The sequence below is a fragment of the Rhamphochromis sp. 'chilingali' genome (assembly GCF_963969265.1).
Source record: "Rhamphochromis sp. 'chilingali' genome assembly, chromosome: 6".
Classification (NCBI taxonomy): Eukaryota; Metazoa; Chordata; class Actinopteri; order Cichliformes; family Cichlidae; genus Rhamphochromis; species Rhamphochromis sp. 'chilingali'.
In genome coordinates, this window is record NC_137933.1 from 39,947,025 (window position 1) to 39,963,580 (window position 16,556).

At 42.4% G+C, this 16,556-nt stretch overlaps 1 protein-coding gene across 1 annotated transcript; it reads left to right on the forward strand.

Moving 5' to 3' along the window:
* Positions 1-427: 427 nt before the first annotated feature.
* LOC308397831 (ras-related protein Rab-8B) lies at positions 428-14,762 on the forward strand. The gene is made up of 8 exons (XM_080884009.1): positions 428-739; positions 10,084-10,144; positions 10,280-10,340; positions 10,887-10,964; positions 12,379-12,468; positions 12,745-12,810; positions 12,895-12,945; positions 13,166-14,762. The coding sequence occupies exons 1-8, from the start codon at positions 616-618 to the stop codon at positions 13,253-13,255; spliced, it is 621 nt and encodes a 206-aa protein (XP_080740135.1). The 5' UTR covers positions 428-615; the 3' UTR covers positions 13,256-14,762.
* Positions 14,763-16,556: the final 1,794 nt, after the last annotated feature.

Genomic DNA, 16,556 nt, shown 5'->3' on the forward strand with positions numbered 1-16,556 from the left:
TAGTTGTAAAGCACATACAAATTGTGAGGCAGAGGGATACAAACGAAAAAAAATTTAAATAGCAAAAATACTTACTATATTATTATTATATAATATTCGGATGAGAGGTGAAACGTCTTCAAGCAACTTAAAGAAGTCCAGACGCTTTTCTTTGCAAGCTCCTTTGATTACTATATTAATTCATTACATTTAGAATAAAGAAATAAATAACCATTACTCTATTTTACTATCATAAACCCCTGCACACACCTATTTGCAAACTACTACTACTACTAAATAATAATAATAATAATAATAATAATTACCTATGATGTTGTTTCTGTTCCAGACTTTATACGTGTGAAATGTTATAATTACTAACGATCATCAATAACGGAGCACGCTGGGAGAGGTTTGCCTTATTGTGAAAAAAAGGGACCGGATGTGGGCGGGGTACATTCAGGCTAGCTTGCAGCCGGAGCGCTTCCTGCTGCTTGTCGCTGCTCTCAGAGTGGAACCAACACGAAATCAGCGCTCCCAGTGAAGCCAGTCCGCCCAGCAGAAAGGGAGCAGGCCGCAGGTTCCCCGTGAACTCACCGGGACACACGGACGGACCGACGGACGAACGGCGGGAAAATGGCGAAGACGTACGACTACCTGTTCAAGCTGCTGCTCATCGGGGACAGCGGCGTCGGCAAGACCTGCCTGCTGTTCCGGTTCAGCGAGGACGCCTTCAACACCACCTTCATCTCCACCATCGGTGAGTCTTCTCCTCATCACCCTCTTCCCGGTGTACCGGCCGAACGGAGGGCTAGCTCCAGGCCACAAGCTAACTGACCGGAAAAGTGAAAGTGTTCGGGTGGGGTGGTGTGGAGCATGTGACCTCTGACCCCTCAGAAACATACAGTAGTTGTGAAGTGATGTATCTGTTAACTAATTAGTGATCGAGTATCACTTAATGGAGCATTCCCACGGTTTTTCCCATCCAGTTACTAATACTTATTATCATCAATATCATAAGCAATACTGTCATCAATAATATCAGCGCACGTGTCTAACAAACTCACAATCAGTGTGGTTAGAAACAACTTTATTTAACTTTAGAAAAGAAAAGAAACTCAGATGTTACGAAACGTGTTCTAAATCAAAGGGATTTTTAAGAAGATCCACTAGAATTTTTGTTTGTTTGTTTGTTTTTAAAATGTGGACAAACTTCTAATAGAGTCCGCCTCAGTTTGCTTTGGTTAATCATTTTGTATGACCTTACTGAACAATTTTAAAGGAAAAATAATAATAATAATAACACAAATAGAGAGAACATTTTACCAAACAAAATGAAACTAGTAAACTGACTGAGACCAAACCAAGTGGAGAAATAAAGTAAATACAATTTGAAAATATGAAACTACAAAATTATAATAACTCTGGTTGGACCTATTTTTCATTTACTTTTTTAACATATTGTAAAAAGTAATCATCGCCTACGAAACCAAACTGAAGCTGATGAAAATGTATTTTTTTTGTGATGAGCCCAGAGAAGTACGTCTTTTGTCCACTTATACAAAGTTTTTGATTTCTTTCAATAAACCCTAACTTTACTTTGAGGGGAAAAAATGTTTTGTTTCACTGACAGAAATCACAGCTCATACTTCATGAATCTGATTATTAATTAGACAAAATTTTGCTTTCATAAATCTTCATTTTTAAACAGACATTTTTAGATGAAGTCTAACAGTACTATTTTTTTTTTTTTTTTGAGTAATGCCAAAATCAGAGAGTAAAAGAATAAACGATTCAAAATATTTTTACAGAGTGTAGTTATCCTAAGAATTGTACTTTTAGTTTCCTTTTTGTATACACTATGTGCAGATACCACTGCATTGGGCTCTACGTTTTAGAGCTGATGATGTACATCTGAATGTACAATCATAAAAAGAGTCAAAAATGTACAAAATAGTCATGATTTATTTACGTTTTTTGTAATTATTGTCATTATTTTAATAATTGTCTGTTCTGTCTCCAAAAAATAATAGAAGTAGAATATGTGCCTTTGGGCTCTACATCCTGGGATGAACAGCTGGATAAAATAACAGCTGGACAAAGCAGATCCATGCGATGCTCTCAGATATCTCGGCTTCGGTTTGAAACTTGATGCCACTGGCAGAAAGGCTGCTTCACAGAGAAGAGCGTGCAGTTTGAAACATTAGAAAGATGGCACTGAGTTGCATCATGGGAAATGTAGGCTCCCCTTTTTGTGGTCTAACAGTGAGGATGTGTCCAGCTGTGTTGCTCAGATATAAACCTTCCTGTAGTTAATCTCACAGCAGAGAGTCGGAAACAACAGCAGGAATTGTGACGATCAAATGTGGATGAAAACACGACGGAAACGTCTGTTAATTTATTAGTTTTGTCGATTTTTTTTTTTAATGGAACTTTTATGAGAAAGATTACTAACTTGTAATTCCCTGTTGTTGTGTTTGATTTATTTGTATTACTTTTTAGATTTCTTCTTCATATAATGGCAGTAATAAAGCTCCTTTTTTAAATTTGGAGATGGTCGTGAAAAGCAGGTGGATGGAAACAGATCAGCTGCAGCTTTACTGATTTCCTGATCTTTAGTGAAGCAGTGGAGCTAATTAACATCAAAAAGTCCATCGATAAATTGCAGTAAGCAGCTGCATCAGGAAGCAGCTGTGCTGACGTTTATCTGGAGGAAGATGTTCTTACATGAGGCAGGTCAAAGGTCATATGAGGCCCTGGTGACGTCTCACATTGAGCAGGATGCAGTTTAGGCCTTCTGTCTTTGTGTGGACCCTCGGTGGTCCCTGACCGGGACCCTGAATCCTAAAGGTCCTCACAGAGATAGAGAAGCAAGACTGTGTGTGTGTGTGTGTGTGTGTGTGTGTGTGTGTGTGTGTGTGTGTGTGTGTGTGTGTGTGTGTGTGTGTGTGTGTGTGTGTTTTTTTTTCCGGTGCGTCAGCTATCTGTCGGCGAGTGTTTAAGTAGTAGGGGGTGTGTTTGTGTCTTTGGTATCACAGTGAGGACATTTTTGGTGGTTCTTCAGGCTCTCCCCACAAGGTCTGAGGATTCAGAGTAAAATCAAATATAAGTGAGTGGTTATACAGAGGCTTAAGAACGTGTGTGCGTGCGCGCGCGTGTGTGTGGGATGGGAGACTGAACTGATAGAAGCTTTTATTTTGGGGAAAAAAGAAACAAAAGATTGAGGTCATCAAACTGGCTAAAGAGTTAGGTTATTGCTACTCCTATTTATTACTGATTATTTCCTTAACTTGTTTGGTTATTAAACTGCCAGAAAAAGTCTATGTGACGACTTTACATCCCTCAAAACCTCAAAGATTTTCAGCGGACACTCAAAGAGAGCAGCAAAAATGTGTCACGACAGAAGCAGGAAGTTCCTGAGGCCAGAAATATGACGCAGGATTTGGCGAGGTGACGTCGGGTTTAAGTGTGTTGGAGATGGTTCATTAGTGGGTGATGATGTCACATTTTTACTTTGTCCTGGTGGATCTGCACTGACCTGACTTCACCTGTTCGTCTTTAACTTGGAAGTAATAAACATTAAACGGCAGGTAATTTGCTTCATAGCTGACTGAGTGGATGCACAGCTCCGGATCTCTACAATTAAAGTATTTTTACATTATGTCAAAGTATTTGCTGCATTAGCAAAATGAGATACAATTACAGCCGAATCTGATTACCGCATTTATCAGGGTGTCAAATACATGGCTGGGGGCCAGAGCTGGATCGTCAAAAGCTCCGATTGGGCCCCTTGGATGGCTGTGGAAAGTGTGAAACTGGAAGGAGGGCATAAATTTGGCCACAGCTGATGAGGTGTGAGCCTCTGCAGGTCACTGTGTTTAAAGCTGTAGGATGAGTCAGGTGTTACTGGTTTGAATTCTGGTTTTATTTTTGTTCTTTTATTTTTTTGCTCCCTGACAGTTTAACATCAGTCACATTTTAACACAGCTTTCCTTCAAGGCTTTAAATAAACTTTATTTATACAGCCTGTTTCCTGTCACGCTGAGCACTGAAAGATATTTGCTCTGCAGGCCAGCTTCTCAGATTCATAAAGCAGTTTATCTCTCACGCTCTTTGTTATGTGTTTCATTACAGTTTTGTCATCGGCCGCTCTGCTGCCAGTAGACCTGTCCATGTTTCTGATTGGTCAGAATTAGGGCTGCCACAAACGATTATTTTGATAGTCAACTAGTCAGCGATTACTTTTGCGATTAGTCGACTAATCAGATCATCATCCATTGAACATAAAACGTACAGCTTATTGCACCAGCAGCATCTGCTCTTATATAACTATCATTAGCTTTCAGCTTTAAGTGTTTAAGGTATGTGCTAACTAAAAATAAAGACAAGATGATAGTTTATTAAATTTTAATGACATTTGCAGATTGTTTCGGTGAAGTTTAATAAACTCCTTGCTATCTAAAATATAACGAGCATCTCACACTTCTGATAATCAGCTGTCTGCTTGATGTTTATTCAGCTGTGTAAAAACTATAACTTTAATCTCATCCAAACCGATTTACTCAGGAACAAATAAAACACTGAAAAAAGCCAAACAACATTTTGAAGTTATCTAAGTGACTTATATATCATGTTTAACCTGAGTAGTGAAAGACGGCGGTGGGTTTGAAAACGATCTGCCGGGAGTCCGTGTTCTCACGGCTCTAGTTAGCCTAGCCCCCGGCTAGCTATCGAGCTAGTGGGTAACAGACGTCTCCGAAAACGTCGGAGCGCTTTTGAAAATATGTGGTGTCCTGATAAACTGAGCAGATATTTGAGGTTTACACAGCTACATTCTTACCTGAAAATATGTTAAACGTTTATTTTGTGACCCAGAAAGAATAATAAGAGTAATATTAAAACTAACCAGCTGCCGCCATTGTTGGAAACTGAGCAGGGCCGCGCTATGAATTCTGGGACACAGTTTCTTCTTCTTCGGGGTTTAACGGCAGCTGGCATCCTTGGACATGCAGTGCTGCCATCTTCTGTTTCAGTCCATTATTACACTCTTAAATCCTGCTATTATTCCTGCGTCTTTTGTGATCTTACAAAGCTTCAAACGACGCGTCGACTATTAAATTAGTCGTCGACGATTTTGATAGTCAACGTAATCGTGACTAGTCGACTAATCGTGGCAGCCCTAGTCAGAATTGGTTAGAATTATTTGTTAGATTGTTGAAGTCTAGGCTGATTCATCGAGCTGGTAACATCTTTAGCCTGATTGCTGATCTCAGGTTGCTTCATAGTGCGGGCATTCGATTGGTTAGCTATTATCTGAACAGCTGATTGGTGGGTGGACTCTCCTCACAGCTGAGCGTGAGCTGCTGAGCTCTCTGCCGTCTCATTATCTCGGTGTCGCCCTGATTTATTTATTTGATTTGTAAACTGAGGGGTTATTGTCTGTAAATTTCAGGCTTTCCACACAGCGACAACCCTGGTTTTTACAGTGGCACCTGAAGGTGTCATCTTCCTCTCACGGCGCTCCACTCTCTGCTGGGTTGTTCCCAGTTCATTTGCCGGAGCTGCATGAATGTTACATGAGCTCCCACAATCCTCTGCTGCGGCGTTTGGACAGAGGACGCTCTGTGGCTGCTCTGTCAGAGGTCTCGTGAGAGTCAGCTGACCTCTGAGCATGTGTGAGTGTATCTGGCTCTGTGAGGGCCACTTTTGAGGAAGTTGCATTAAAGAGCTGTTTTGAGGGGTCCAGACCTGGTACTAGAGCTCATAGGTCAAAGGTCACCTGCTGCTGCATACAACAGCTACTCTTTGTGGGATTGCCAGTTACAGTCTTGGATCAATATATAGTTACTGCCTGTATCACAAATTTGACATCACATCCTTTTTCAGGCTGCATGGAGGTGAATTTTAATTGGCTGGAAACGTCATGTGACCACGCTGTAAACTGGTTAAACACAGAAAGTTTTTTTATTAATGCATCTGAAGACTGAACAATAAAAAGTGCACAGAGTGATTGATGATCAGCACTGCCAAAATAACAAAGAAGAAGAAATGAAAACTGTTATTATAGTGATGGAGTCTGGTACAGCCAGTGTGCTTGTCTGTGATGTAAATATGAAGTAGGAGCAGTAAAAACAGGTACGAGCAGAAGCACAAAGGGGGGTTTATGGTGATATTTAGAAGTATTGCTCACTATGATGTGGAGGATTGTCATGTGTGTGTACATACGTTTTTCATCATGCACACAGGAAGGCAGGAAGAAGGTATTAAATGTTATAAAAGGCAGTGATGTTGTGTTTAAGTGCTGCTTTGTGCTGAGTATTTAAACACTGACACTGAGTTACTGGTTTCCTCAGCTCTGATGCAGGCTGTGTGTGTTTGTGCGTGTGCATTCTTCGTGTTGTGTGGACATAAGACTTTACATGTTCTCACCGTGAGGACTTACTTTCCTACTGAGGACACAAAATAAAACCACCACGATGTAAATGTGAGCGCAAATGCTTAGAGTAGGAGCAGGAAATGAACGTGAGTCAACGTGGTGTGTGTGTGTGTGTGTGTGTGTGTGTTCGTGTGTGTGTGTGTGTGTGTGTGTGTGTTCGTGTGTGTGTGTGTGTTCGTGTGTGTGTGTGTGTTCGTGTGTGTGTGTGTGTTCGTGTGGTATTCAGCTTCCTGTTTTTATTTCAGTGAGTGAGCGGTCGCAGACTTCTATAAAGCTCAAACAATGAGCTGATTGTCAGGTTGGTTAGTTAATTGACAAAAACACTGAGTTTGTTCTGTAGTTGTTGTGTTTGAGGCAGAAACTTTGCTTCTCATTGTTTTAAAAGGTAATTTTTAACCTCTCTGTCAGAATCGAAGGCATGTGGGCCAAATCCAGACATTCACAAGTTTGAGTCACTTTAGGTTTCTTAAACCCGGCTGTAGGTGCGACTGGCACAGGGATGCAACCGAACTGAGCGAGCTGGCTAACAGCAGGCAGGCTGAAGCTGTGACGGCAGCCTACATGTTTTAGTCAGCAGACAGAAAAGTTTTAAAGTCACAGACGAGAAACTGAAGCTTCAGAAAGCAGCTGAACTGAAAAGAGTCACAACAGAATTGTACCTTCGCTTAAGCTAAAGCTCCACTTTGCAGAGCGTTAAAGGCAAGTTTCAGGGCGGAAGGCCCGGCTGTTTGAAAAACTACGGGGTCAAAGGTCTTTCACTTTTCTTAATTAAATGTTACAAAGGCTAAGGAGCTATTTTGGACTAGTTGAGAGTTTCATGTGTTTCTAAAGCAGCACACAGAGCTTTTCGATTAAATTTAAGCATGTCTGTAAAATATATTTGTCTGAATGTTTTTGCTGGTCGTCTTCTGCTCTTTGGCGAGTCTGTATATTTCAGTGTTTGTCTCTTTTCTGGAGTTTTTGTCCTTTTCTTTGATCATTTTGTGTCTTTTGTAACTTTGGCCATTTTGCATCTTTTTTTCTGGTTTTGTTTCACTCTTAGACAGTTTTGTCTTTTTGCAGTTTCCTTTTTTATTTGGCAGTTCTTCATTATTTTGGGGGTTTTGTTAAAGCTTTAAATACATGTTAATTCTTACTTCCAAAGAAATAAACAGTCTGTAATTCTTCTGGTAGTTTCATTTTAATGGACAGACTTGAAAGATATAAATTGATTTGCATGTCATATTGAGTGAAATAAGTAGTTGATCCCCTACACACCAGCCAGAACTCTGGCTCCTACAACCAATCAATCAGTCACTCAATCACAGACACTCCTGATCTCGTTATGGATATAAACTACACCAACGCTCTACCACCGCGGGCGAGAGCTGTCAAAGGACGTCAGGTACAGGATTGTAGATCTAAACAAGGCTGTAATGCGCTCGGGGAGAAGATGACAGCTGTTGGTGCAATTATTTGTAAATGGTAGAAATATAAAATGACCGTCAGTTGTCCTCAGGAGCTCTATGCGAGGTCTTGCCTCATTGGGTCAGGATGATTATGAGAAAAGTGGTGGATCAGCCCAAAACTACAGGAGCAGCTTGTTAATGCTCTGAAAGCAGTTTGGACCACAGACACCAAGAGCACCATTGATAACACTCTCTGCCATAATGGAGTGAAATGGATGTTTGTCAGAGAACGTAAATGATTCAGAGAAGGGTTGGAGAAAGTGCTGTGGTCGGGTGAAACCAAGGTTGAGCTCTTTGGAATCGGCTGCATCCGCCGTGTTGGAGGAAGAGAAATGCTGAGTACGACCTTTCCCTCTCCTTCCCTCAGCCACAACACTGAGGATGGGTTGTTGGTGGGTCTTCCAGCATGACAATGATTCAAAACACACCACCAAGGCAATACAGGAGTTAACAGCATGGAGTGGGCTAACACGAGCCCACTCTAAAGTCTCATCTGACAATGATCAGCTGATGCCTGGGGGACTGTGACATTACTGTTTTGCTTCTTAAAGCAGAATGCTCGATTTATCAGCAGCAGACGAAACTGTTAGCTGCAGCATTATGTTGTGGGTGGAGATGGCGGAGGTCAGTGACCTCGTCCGCTGCATGTTTCCGTAACAGGCAGCAGAAAATGTTTCACTTCCTGGTGAGAGAATAGAAAGAGCTGCTGAAGAATGGAGGGAAGAGGAGAGGTTTAGTCTGAGCCGAAGAAGAGAAGCAAAGAGGAAATCAGCTGACTCATTTTCTGCCTTTGCTCACATTAAATTCAGTTCTCTACTTCCTACATCAGTGGATTCATAAGAGGAGAGATTGAGAAAGACGGCACATGGAGGCATCACTTTGATGGTTGATCATGTTGTAAGCACAGCCACAGCTCCAGCGCTAACATCCCAAAATAAGAAAAGTTGACACCTTTATAAACAGTTAATGTGCCGATGTGTTGCCTTTACGACGCATGGCAACGAAACAAAACACAGCATACACCAAAACCACAACAGGAAGAACTGATGAGTTACAACCTAATAACAGACTCTTCTAGTGTGCCACGATAAAAGAATGTAACACTCTAATAATCAGGCCCGTTGTGACCAGCGATGATACTCAGCGCAGAGAATAAACGTGAGCCGTGTGAGTCTTTACAAAGTGTTGAAACCTGCCCGTGTTCTTCTTCTCTAAAAGGAAACAGAGTAGCGTTTCATTTTTCTGTTTTTGGGGGGAGGGTGGGAGCTTTATTTTGGCGGGTCTGTGCTGCTCTCTTGAATGTTTGGCTCCTCGGTCGTGCGCCTCCTGTTGGTGGCTTTGTGCCACTCTTTGCTGGATTTCTTTGTATTTTATTGGTGGGGTTTTTTTGTTGCTCTTTGGTTGTCTTTTGAGACAATGAAGTCATTAATTGAGAATGTGATGAAAGTTCACTTCTAGCAGGGCTCAGTCCTATCAGTCCAAGACAAAGTTAGTAATTTAACAGTGGGGGAAATAAAAATATTACCTGCTCTCTGCTTAAATCAGCACATCCTTCAAACATGAGACACTTAACCATAGAACGGGTCCATAAGAGCCAGGATGGTTTCATCAGTCATTCACTTCTTGTGTCATTAGTTGTAAGATCAATGAATGAATGAATGAAATCAGTTGCAGCTGATGGTGAAGTGGCGTGAGGAGGGAGGGGTTTGGTTAGAGCTGTAGCCCAGGGATTTGAACCAGCAGCCCAAACAGCTGTGAGCAGGAGGAACCCGAGCTGTCAGGGCTTCACATCCGCAGCTTCTTGGAAGCATTTCTTCTGCTCAGGCAGGAAGAAGTGTTTTTAAAAATATCTTCGACTTCCTCTTTGACCAGGCAGGCACAAACCCAGTCAGCTGACAGATTTAAGACGCAGAAGAGAAACAAACACGCCTCAGCGTTTGTTTTAACCACATGGCCCTGCTAGCAGGGCTTCCTCTGCATCAGACCGCAGTTTTTAAAAGCATAAAACTCCTGCACTCACTGACAGCCGCTTTTATCTTAACTGTTCATTATTCCATCAGTCCTGCTTTTCTGAGTCTGTCGTTGGGCAGAGAATAAGACGGAGTGAGCCCGAGCGCTCTCTGCGTCTGCTCGTGATCGTTGCTATGACGCTTTGGCGTCTCTGGAGCTGTAAATATGTTTGTGTCCGGAGCTTGAAGCTGACCGTTGTTTCTCTTTCAGGAATCGACTTCAAAATCCGAACAATCGAGTTGGATGGAAAGAAAATCAAACTGCAGATCTGGTGAGTGCCACTCTCTGCTCCAACGTCCGTGTGTGGGCTTTGAGAGGAGATGAACCTGAAATCAGGTGTTTTGTTGTGTGGATATTTTTAATGAGCCTCTCAGTGCGGGTGTGTAACAGTGGCTTCTTCCTGCAGGGACACAGCAGGTCAGGAGAGGTTCAGGACCATCACAACGGCCTATTATAGAGGAGCCATGGTAAGACACACCCCCTTCCTGTTACCCCTCTGCTGATGCACAGGTAACGTGTCGGTCACCAGTGAAACAAGCAAGAAAACCTTTATTTATACAGCAAATTTTATTCCAGCTGACGCACAAACAAACAAAAGGCAATGATAACAGGAAAGACACATTCAAGCTAATCCATAAAGAAATAGAAACCAACAATAGATGAGTAAAACAATAAAAACATGACACCAATAGAAATAAAATGGAAAAACTTGTGAAGCTCAGCATTAGTCCAAATTAAAAGCTAAAGTTTAAAACCATTAGAAAAGAAATAACATGATAACTGAGACCATGACTCAATTATCTACTTTAGTTGGATTTAAACTCTGATAATGTGGGAGCACACCTGTACACCTGATTTGCTTCAGTGCCAGGTGATTGGTTGAGACCAGCCACAACCAGGAGGCCTGAGCTGGTTCACATCATGCAGGGCCTTGTTAAAACAAGCTGGTCCTGACCTCAGGAATCAGCTTGCACTTCCTGTGCTGATGTCATTTCCTGTCTTGTGTTCATTAGGGCATCATGCTGGTGTATGACATCACCAACGAGAAGTCCTTCGACAACATCAAGAACTGGATTCGCAATATCGAGGAGGTAGGCCACGCCCCTTTGATGTCACGTGACTTTTGTTATTTTCAGAGCTCACATTGTTCAGTTGGATTTGAAGAGGTCTTCAGGTGAACTCCACACCTGCTCCCGTAGAAATGCTTGTATGACGTCATCACAGAGTCATGTGATCTGTTATATAATGAGACAGATGCTCTCCATCAGATCCGGCTGAGCTTGAGCTGTTTTTGCAACAAAGAATGGGGGAAAATTTCAGTCTCTAGATGCACACCCCAAAAGACTTGCAGCTGTGATTGCAGCGAAAGATGGCTCTACAAAGTAAGGACTCAGGGGAGCTGAATACAGATGCCACACTTTTCAGATTTTTATTTGCTTAAAATTTTGAAAACCATGTTATATTTGTACCACTTCACAATTATGTGCTGCTTTGTGTTGGTTTATCATAGAAAATCTCACCACGTTTGTGGATGTAAGATGACAAAAGAGTATGAATACTTTTTCAAGGCACTGCATAAAGGTTAGGGTGTAATTATATGGAAGCCCGTTTCCGCCACTAAATAAAAACAAAACAGCTAGTATCCATAACTTCGACTTATTAACTCGAAATTTCGAGTTAATAAGTCGAAATTTAGTAAGTAGTTTAGTAAGTACGCCATCCTTTAAGATGGTTGGAAGATGTGACATCCTCATGACTCATTTCTGGACATCAGACCTGCTGAGCTCTCGTTCCTTATGATGTGTGACAGAAGATAAGATCGGTGTTAGTACCGTTACTCGCGCTCACTCTGCAGGGTGACGGAATACGACCGTGTGCGTTCACTTCCACATTACACATCAATTCCAGCTGTAATCAATACTCAGTAATCAGATATTGAGATCCGTGATGAACAGCTGCAGTTATCTCCTGTTTGAGAGGCTGTGGTGTAGGCCCTCCTCACAAACACAGCACACAGAAATGCTCTAAATCCATCAGTTTGCTTTGAGTGTATGTGGTAGAAATGTGCAAACCTGACACGTGTTCAATTTCCATCACTTATCGAGGTCTTTGTGGCAGAGATGCCAAGACCTCCGTCTCCCCGGTCGCCTCCTGCAGCTCTTCTGGGGGGACACCGAGGCGTCCCAACCAGCAGAGAGATGTGATCTGTTTTCTATCCAGTGAATTCTTCTCAGAAAAACAAGAATTCACATTTTTGAGATCACACTTTTTTTTTTGTTCAAGGATGCAACTAAATAACTTTAATTTATAAATAAAAATTTATTTTCTTGTAAAGCAGTACATTTGAAAATTGAAGGATAACAACAATAGTAATTATACTTTAGCGTTAAAAACATGGTGGATTAATCCGTGTGTGTGTGTGTGTGTGTGTGTGTGTGTGTGTGTGTGTGTGTGTGTGTGTGTGTGTGTGTGTGTGTGTGTGTGTGTGTGTGTGTGTGTTTTCAGCATGCCTCTGCAGACGTGGAGAAAATGGTTCTGGGAAACAAGTGCGACATGAACGACAAGAGACAAGTGTCCAAGGAGAGAGGAGAGAAGGTCTGAGCCGATCCCTGCAGAGAGCAGGACTCATTCGATCAAACTGAGTGAAAGCAGGAAACCTCCAGGAGATGATATCATCTTATTATTATGCATTTAGGAGCAGACGAGATTTTTACTCTTTGCTTTGCTTCAGGGATTCATTTGCTGACAGTTAGAAACGCTTCACACTGATTTCAGCCTTAATGAGAGAAAACGCTTCTGAACTTATGCTTTAAATGTCACTTCAACCTTTTCTTCTACCTGGGTGTAATCCCTTTCTCTTTGGTTTTCCAGCTCGCCATCGACTACGGGATCAAGTTCCTGGAAACAAGCGCCAAGTCCAGTATCAACGTGGAGGAGGTGAGTCCTGATCCCGATCCGCCGTCTCCTCCGTCAGTCCCGCGCACACGAGGCGACTAATTTCTGTCCCGTTTCCCTTCACAGGGCTTCTACACGCTCGCCCGAGACATCATGGCCAGGCTCAACAGGAAAATGGTGAGTTGAGCAGATTGAGGTCTGCGGAGGCGGCGCTCCGACTCGAGCAGCTGGCTCCAGATATGTAAATGACTTTATCAGCTGAACATGCAGGGGATGAACGTGCCGCTAAAATTAAAGACTGAGTTGGTCACCGTGAGCAGGAGATTGTTAATCGCCATAATCAGCCCCGCTGTGTTCTTATAACTGATGTGACCTTTGACCTCCTTTCTTCCTGCAGAACGACAACAACCCGTCAGGTGGAGGTGGGCCCGTCAAGATCACGGAGCCCCGCTCCAAGAAGAGCCTGTTCAGGTGTTCGCTGCTGTAGGCGGAGCCTCAGCTCAGACCTCCTCCTCCTGCAGCAGGAGCTGAGGAACAACCTGTGGACAGTTTAGAAGCCTGCTGTGACTCCTCCTCCTTTTCTTCTTCTTCTTCTGTTTTCTTGTTATCTGCTGTCAGCTCAGCAGTTGGAGGCTGAGCCAACGCAGCATCTCAGTGTTTGTTGCAGCGAGAACACGGAGGCGACGATGATGATGATGGCGATGAAGGACAAGGCCGATGACTGTTTGTACCAAAGTGGGTGGGGCTGTGGCTCCGCCCTCTCCTCTGATTTTACGCGTTGAGGATGAAGCATTTAAGAATCAGACATGTAGCAGACTCTTGCAGAGGCTTCAGTCCGACTCTTACAGCAACTGACCAATCACAGACCAGCGGCCTGGACTACGAAGCAGGTAACCAAGGATACGAGGTGCGATTAAAGAGTTCAGCCAGGCGGTAACATTCAGTCCTGAGTCAGTGGGAGTCTAAGAGGTCAGGCGTGGACATCAGCAGCTCCACAATCACCCGCGATGACGGCTGGATCTCGCTCGGGTCTCTGTTCTGTCGGCATCTACAAATCCATCCGTCAGGCTCTCACTTCCTGCCTCCCTCACTCATGAACACACTTCTCCGATGGGGCAGCAACTCATTCCCAAAGAGTCTTCGACCAAATTCAAATCAGAATCAATGTTTTCCATTTTTTAATTTTTATTTTTTTTTAATAAACACCGTAACTGAACTTTCCGATCGCACCTCGTATGTCTCATCTTGATCTAATCGTGAAAAGTGGGAACACGGTGGTTGTGAAGCCAAACCAGGTTTTCTGAATCTCTGTGCACAGGTTTACAGCCTCGTGCACCGCCGTCACAAACTCCAAAACCTGGTTAAACCTGAGGTCTCTAAGCCCAGGTCCTGCTTCGTGGTTCAGGCCTGTGTCAGATCGCTTCAGCTAATCTCCTGCACGCCGCCTAAAAATAAGCTGAACTACAGGAACTTACCTGATGTTGGTTATCAGAGGCAAACTGTGCAGGACCTTTGAAAACGTCCTGAAATGTGCAGCTTTGTATTTTAGGAAACTTTGCAGGAAATCAGCTGAAAAAATTAAAATAAATATATATAAAAAATATAAATATATATAAAAATGTATAAAATCATTTTCATTTCAATCTTGAATTTCCAACTCAAACATAGGAAGTAAAAGCCCAGTAAGATCGGCGGGCTTCGAACAGACGAGTGGAAATCATAAAAATATTATCGAGTTTTAAATTTTGTGTTCACTAAAATGTCTTAACCTTCATGTGACCTCCAGCCTTCATTTCCTTTCAGAGTTTATTTTAACTAAACAGAACTAATAGTTTTATATTTTATCTTTTTTTTAATGCATCTTTAGTTAATTCTGTTCCTTTAAAACGTCTCTGTGATAAATATGTATGAAAGCAGAGAAAGTCCCTGCGAAGCAGCTTTTTCTTCTCTGTTCAAAGACGCGAAGAAGCTTCTGTTTTTACTTTTGATGCTTTTCTGTGTTTTTGTATTTAGTCGTTTAATAGCACACGTGCTACTTTTATTTTGTACGTTTTCAAAGGAACTGTACAACCTGCGCTTTTATTTTGAAGTGTTTTATTTTCATGTGCAGCTGCTGGTGTTAGATTTCCTCTGACTCCCGATCGGTTCATTGGCTGAAACTATATATTTATTATCGTAAAAGATGTGATTGACAACAACGATTGATTAAATTCGATGAGCACGGCGTGGAAACGTAAAGTCAAACTTTTAGTTTCCTGCAGTTTTCTCTGAAAAGCTGTTTCCGCAGAAGGAGCTCGAGCTCTTAAATTTTTGCAGCCGATATTCTGCGATAACTTTGACCGTCACGACTATCCCAAAACACCCCAAACAACGGCGGGAAGCAAGATGGAAACACGGGATATAAACTGAAGCTACTTTCAGCTTTTTGGAAAGTCCTCGAATTCATATAATCCCTCCTGACTGTTTCCGTGAAGGCAGAGTGAAAACGGAAAGATTGTGACGTCTGTCCTGAGCCCGCCAAAAACGAGTGAGGCGCGTTGCCGTTGGTCGTTTTTGTCTGGCTTTAGATGGGTTTCTAGTTTTACAAATATCGTGAAGTATATCAGAAGCAGTGTGTTTTTTATATATTCAAGTACTTCATAAAGACCCTACAATAACAGAAAGCGCCCGTGTGCAAGTGGTGACAGTGGGAAGGAAAAACATCTTTTTAACAGGAAGTACCCTCCAGCAGAACCAGGCTGAGAAAAGACAGCCACCGGTGCCGGTTTAAGTGATTAAATATCCCATTTTTGTCTGAAATATGTCTGTACTCGTTTTTACTGGAGCCTGGTGAGATGCAAGGTGGTATCAGCAAACTTGGCTTACCCCCCTGAGCACTTCCTGCCCAGCTCAAAGCCTGCAGGATCTGTTCCTCCAGTTCCTTCGGAGGAAATACTTTCAGTGATTTAGCTTCTGGAAAATTCCTAAAAATTGAATTTTGGCTTGATCCCGAGTTCAGCGGGAACAGACGCTCAGCAGCTGCAGATGAAGCCCGTGTGCAGAAATCAGTGTTACAGCACGTTTGTTTACAGCAGTGCTTTTATTTTACTCCGCTCGGCTTCCTGTCACAGCCACAGACTGTAAATAAAGATGGATGACATGCCGCCTCTTCCTCAGAGTATCCGCCATTCTGGTTTAATGCGGAATAATTCTGACCTCAATCAGAGAAGCTGCCAATCACGGCCACAGACATCAGTTTAAAGCACGCAATCAAAAAACATTAAGAATGTACTTGGAGGGGGCGGGGTTTGTGACCTGTGTACCACGTTTCCTCACTTCCTGTCATCCATCTTTATGTCCAGTCCGAACGTCTTAAAGATTAATGAAGAGCTGAAGGAGGCGTGCTCGACGTGTTTTTGTACTTTTCAGCACTTTGTAATTCGCTATGCAAAAACCACTTTTTCCTTTTATCAGGAGTTTGTGTTACTGTGCTCTGATTGGTCACACAGGTCGTCAGACGCATCGATGTGTTTGTCAGAGGTCATACTTTTAGTAGGAAACTAGTGTTTATTTTAAATGTGACTTTCAGATTAAAAGCCTTGTCACTTCAGCACATGGAAAGACGGATGGTTTTAATAAAGTTTTATATTTGGGACTTTGGTGTCGGCTGGGATTGAAAGTTACTGATGAGGGTGAAACAGATGAAGGCTCTGAGGAGGAGCTGGATGTTTTCTTTTTTTAATCTGAATCAAAGAAAAGGGCTGCAGACCAGAGGCTCTTAATGTGAAATTCACAAGACTGATTCAGTA

Bases quoted from the DNA above. Each gene is read 5' to 3' on its own strand.
- LOC308397831 (XM_080884009.1), top strand. From the start codon at position 616: ATGGCGAAGACGTACGACTACCTGTTCAAGCTGCTGCTCATCGGGGAC. The intron at 10,145-10,279 runs GTGAGTGCCACT...TTCTTCCTGCAG, and splicing joins AAAATCAAACTGCAGATCTG to GGACACAGCAGGTCAGGAGA. The intron at 12,469-12,744 runs GTCTGAGCCGAT...TTGGTTTTCCAG, and splicing joins CCAAGGAGAGAGGAGAGAAG to CTCGCCATCGACTACGGGAT.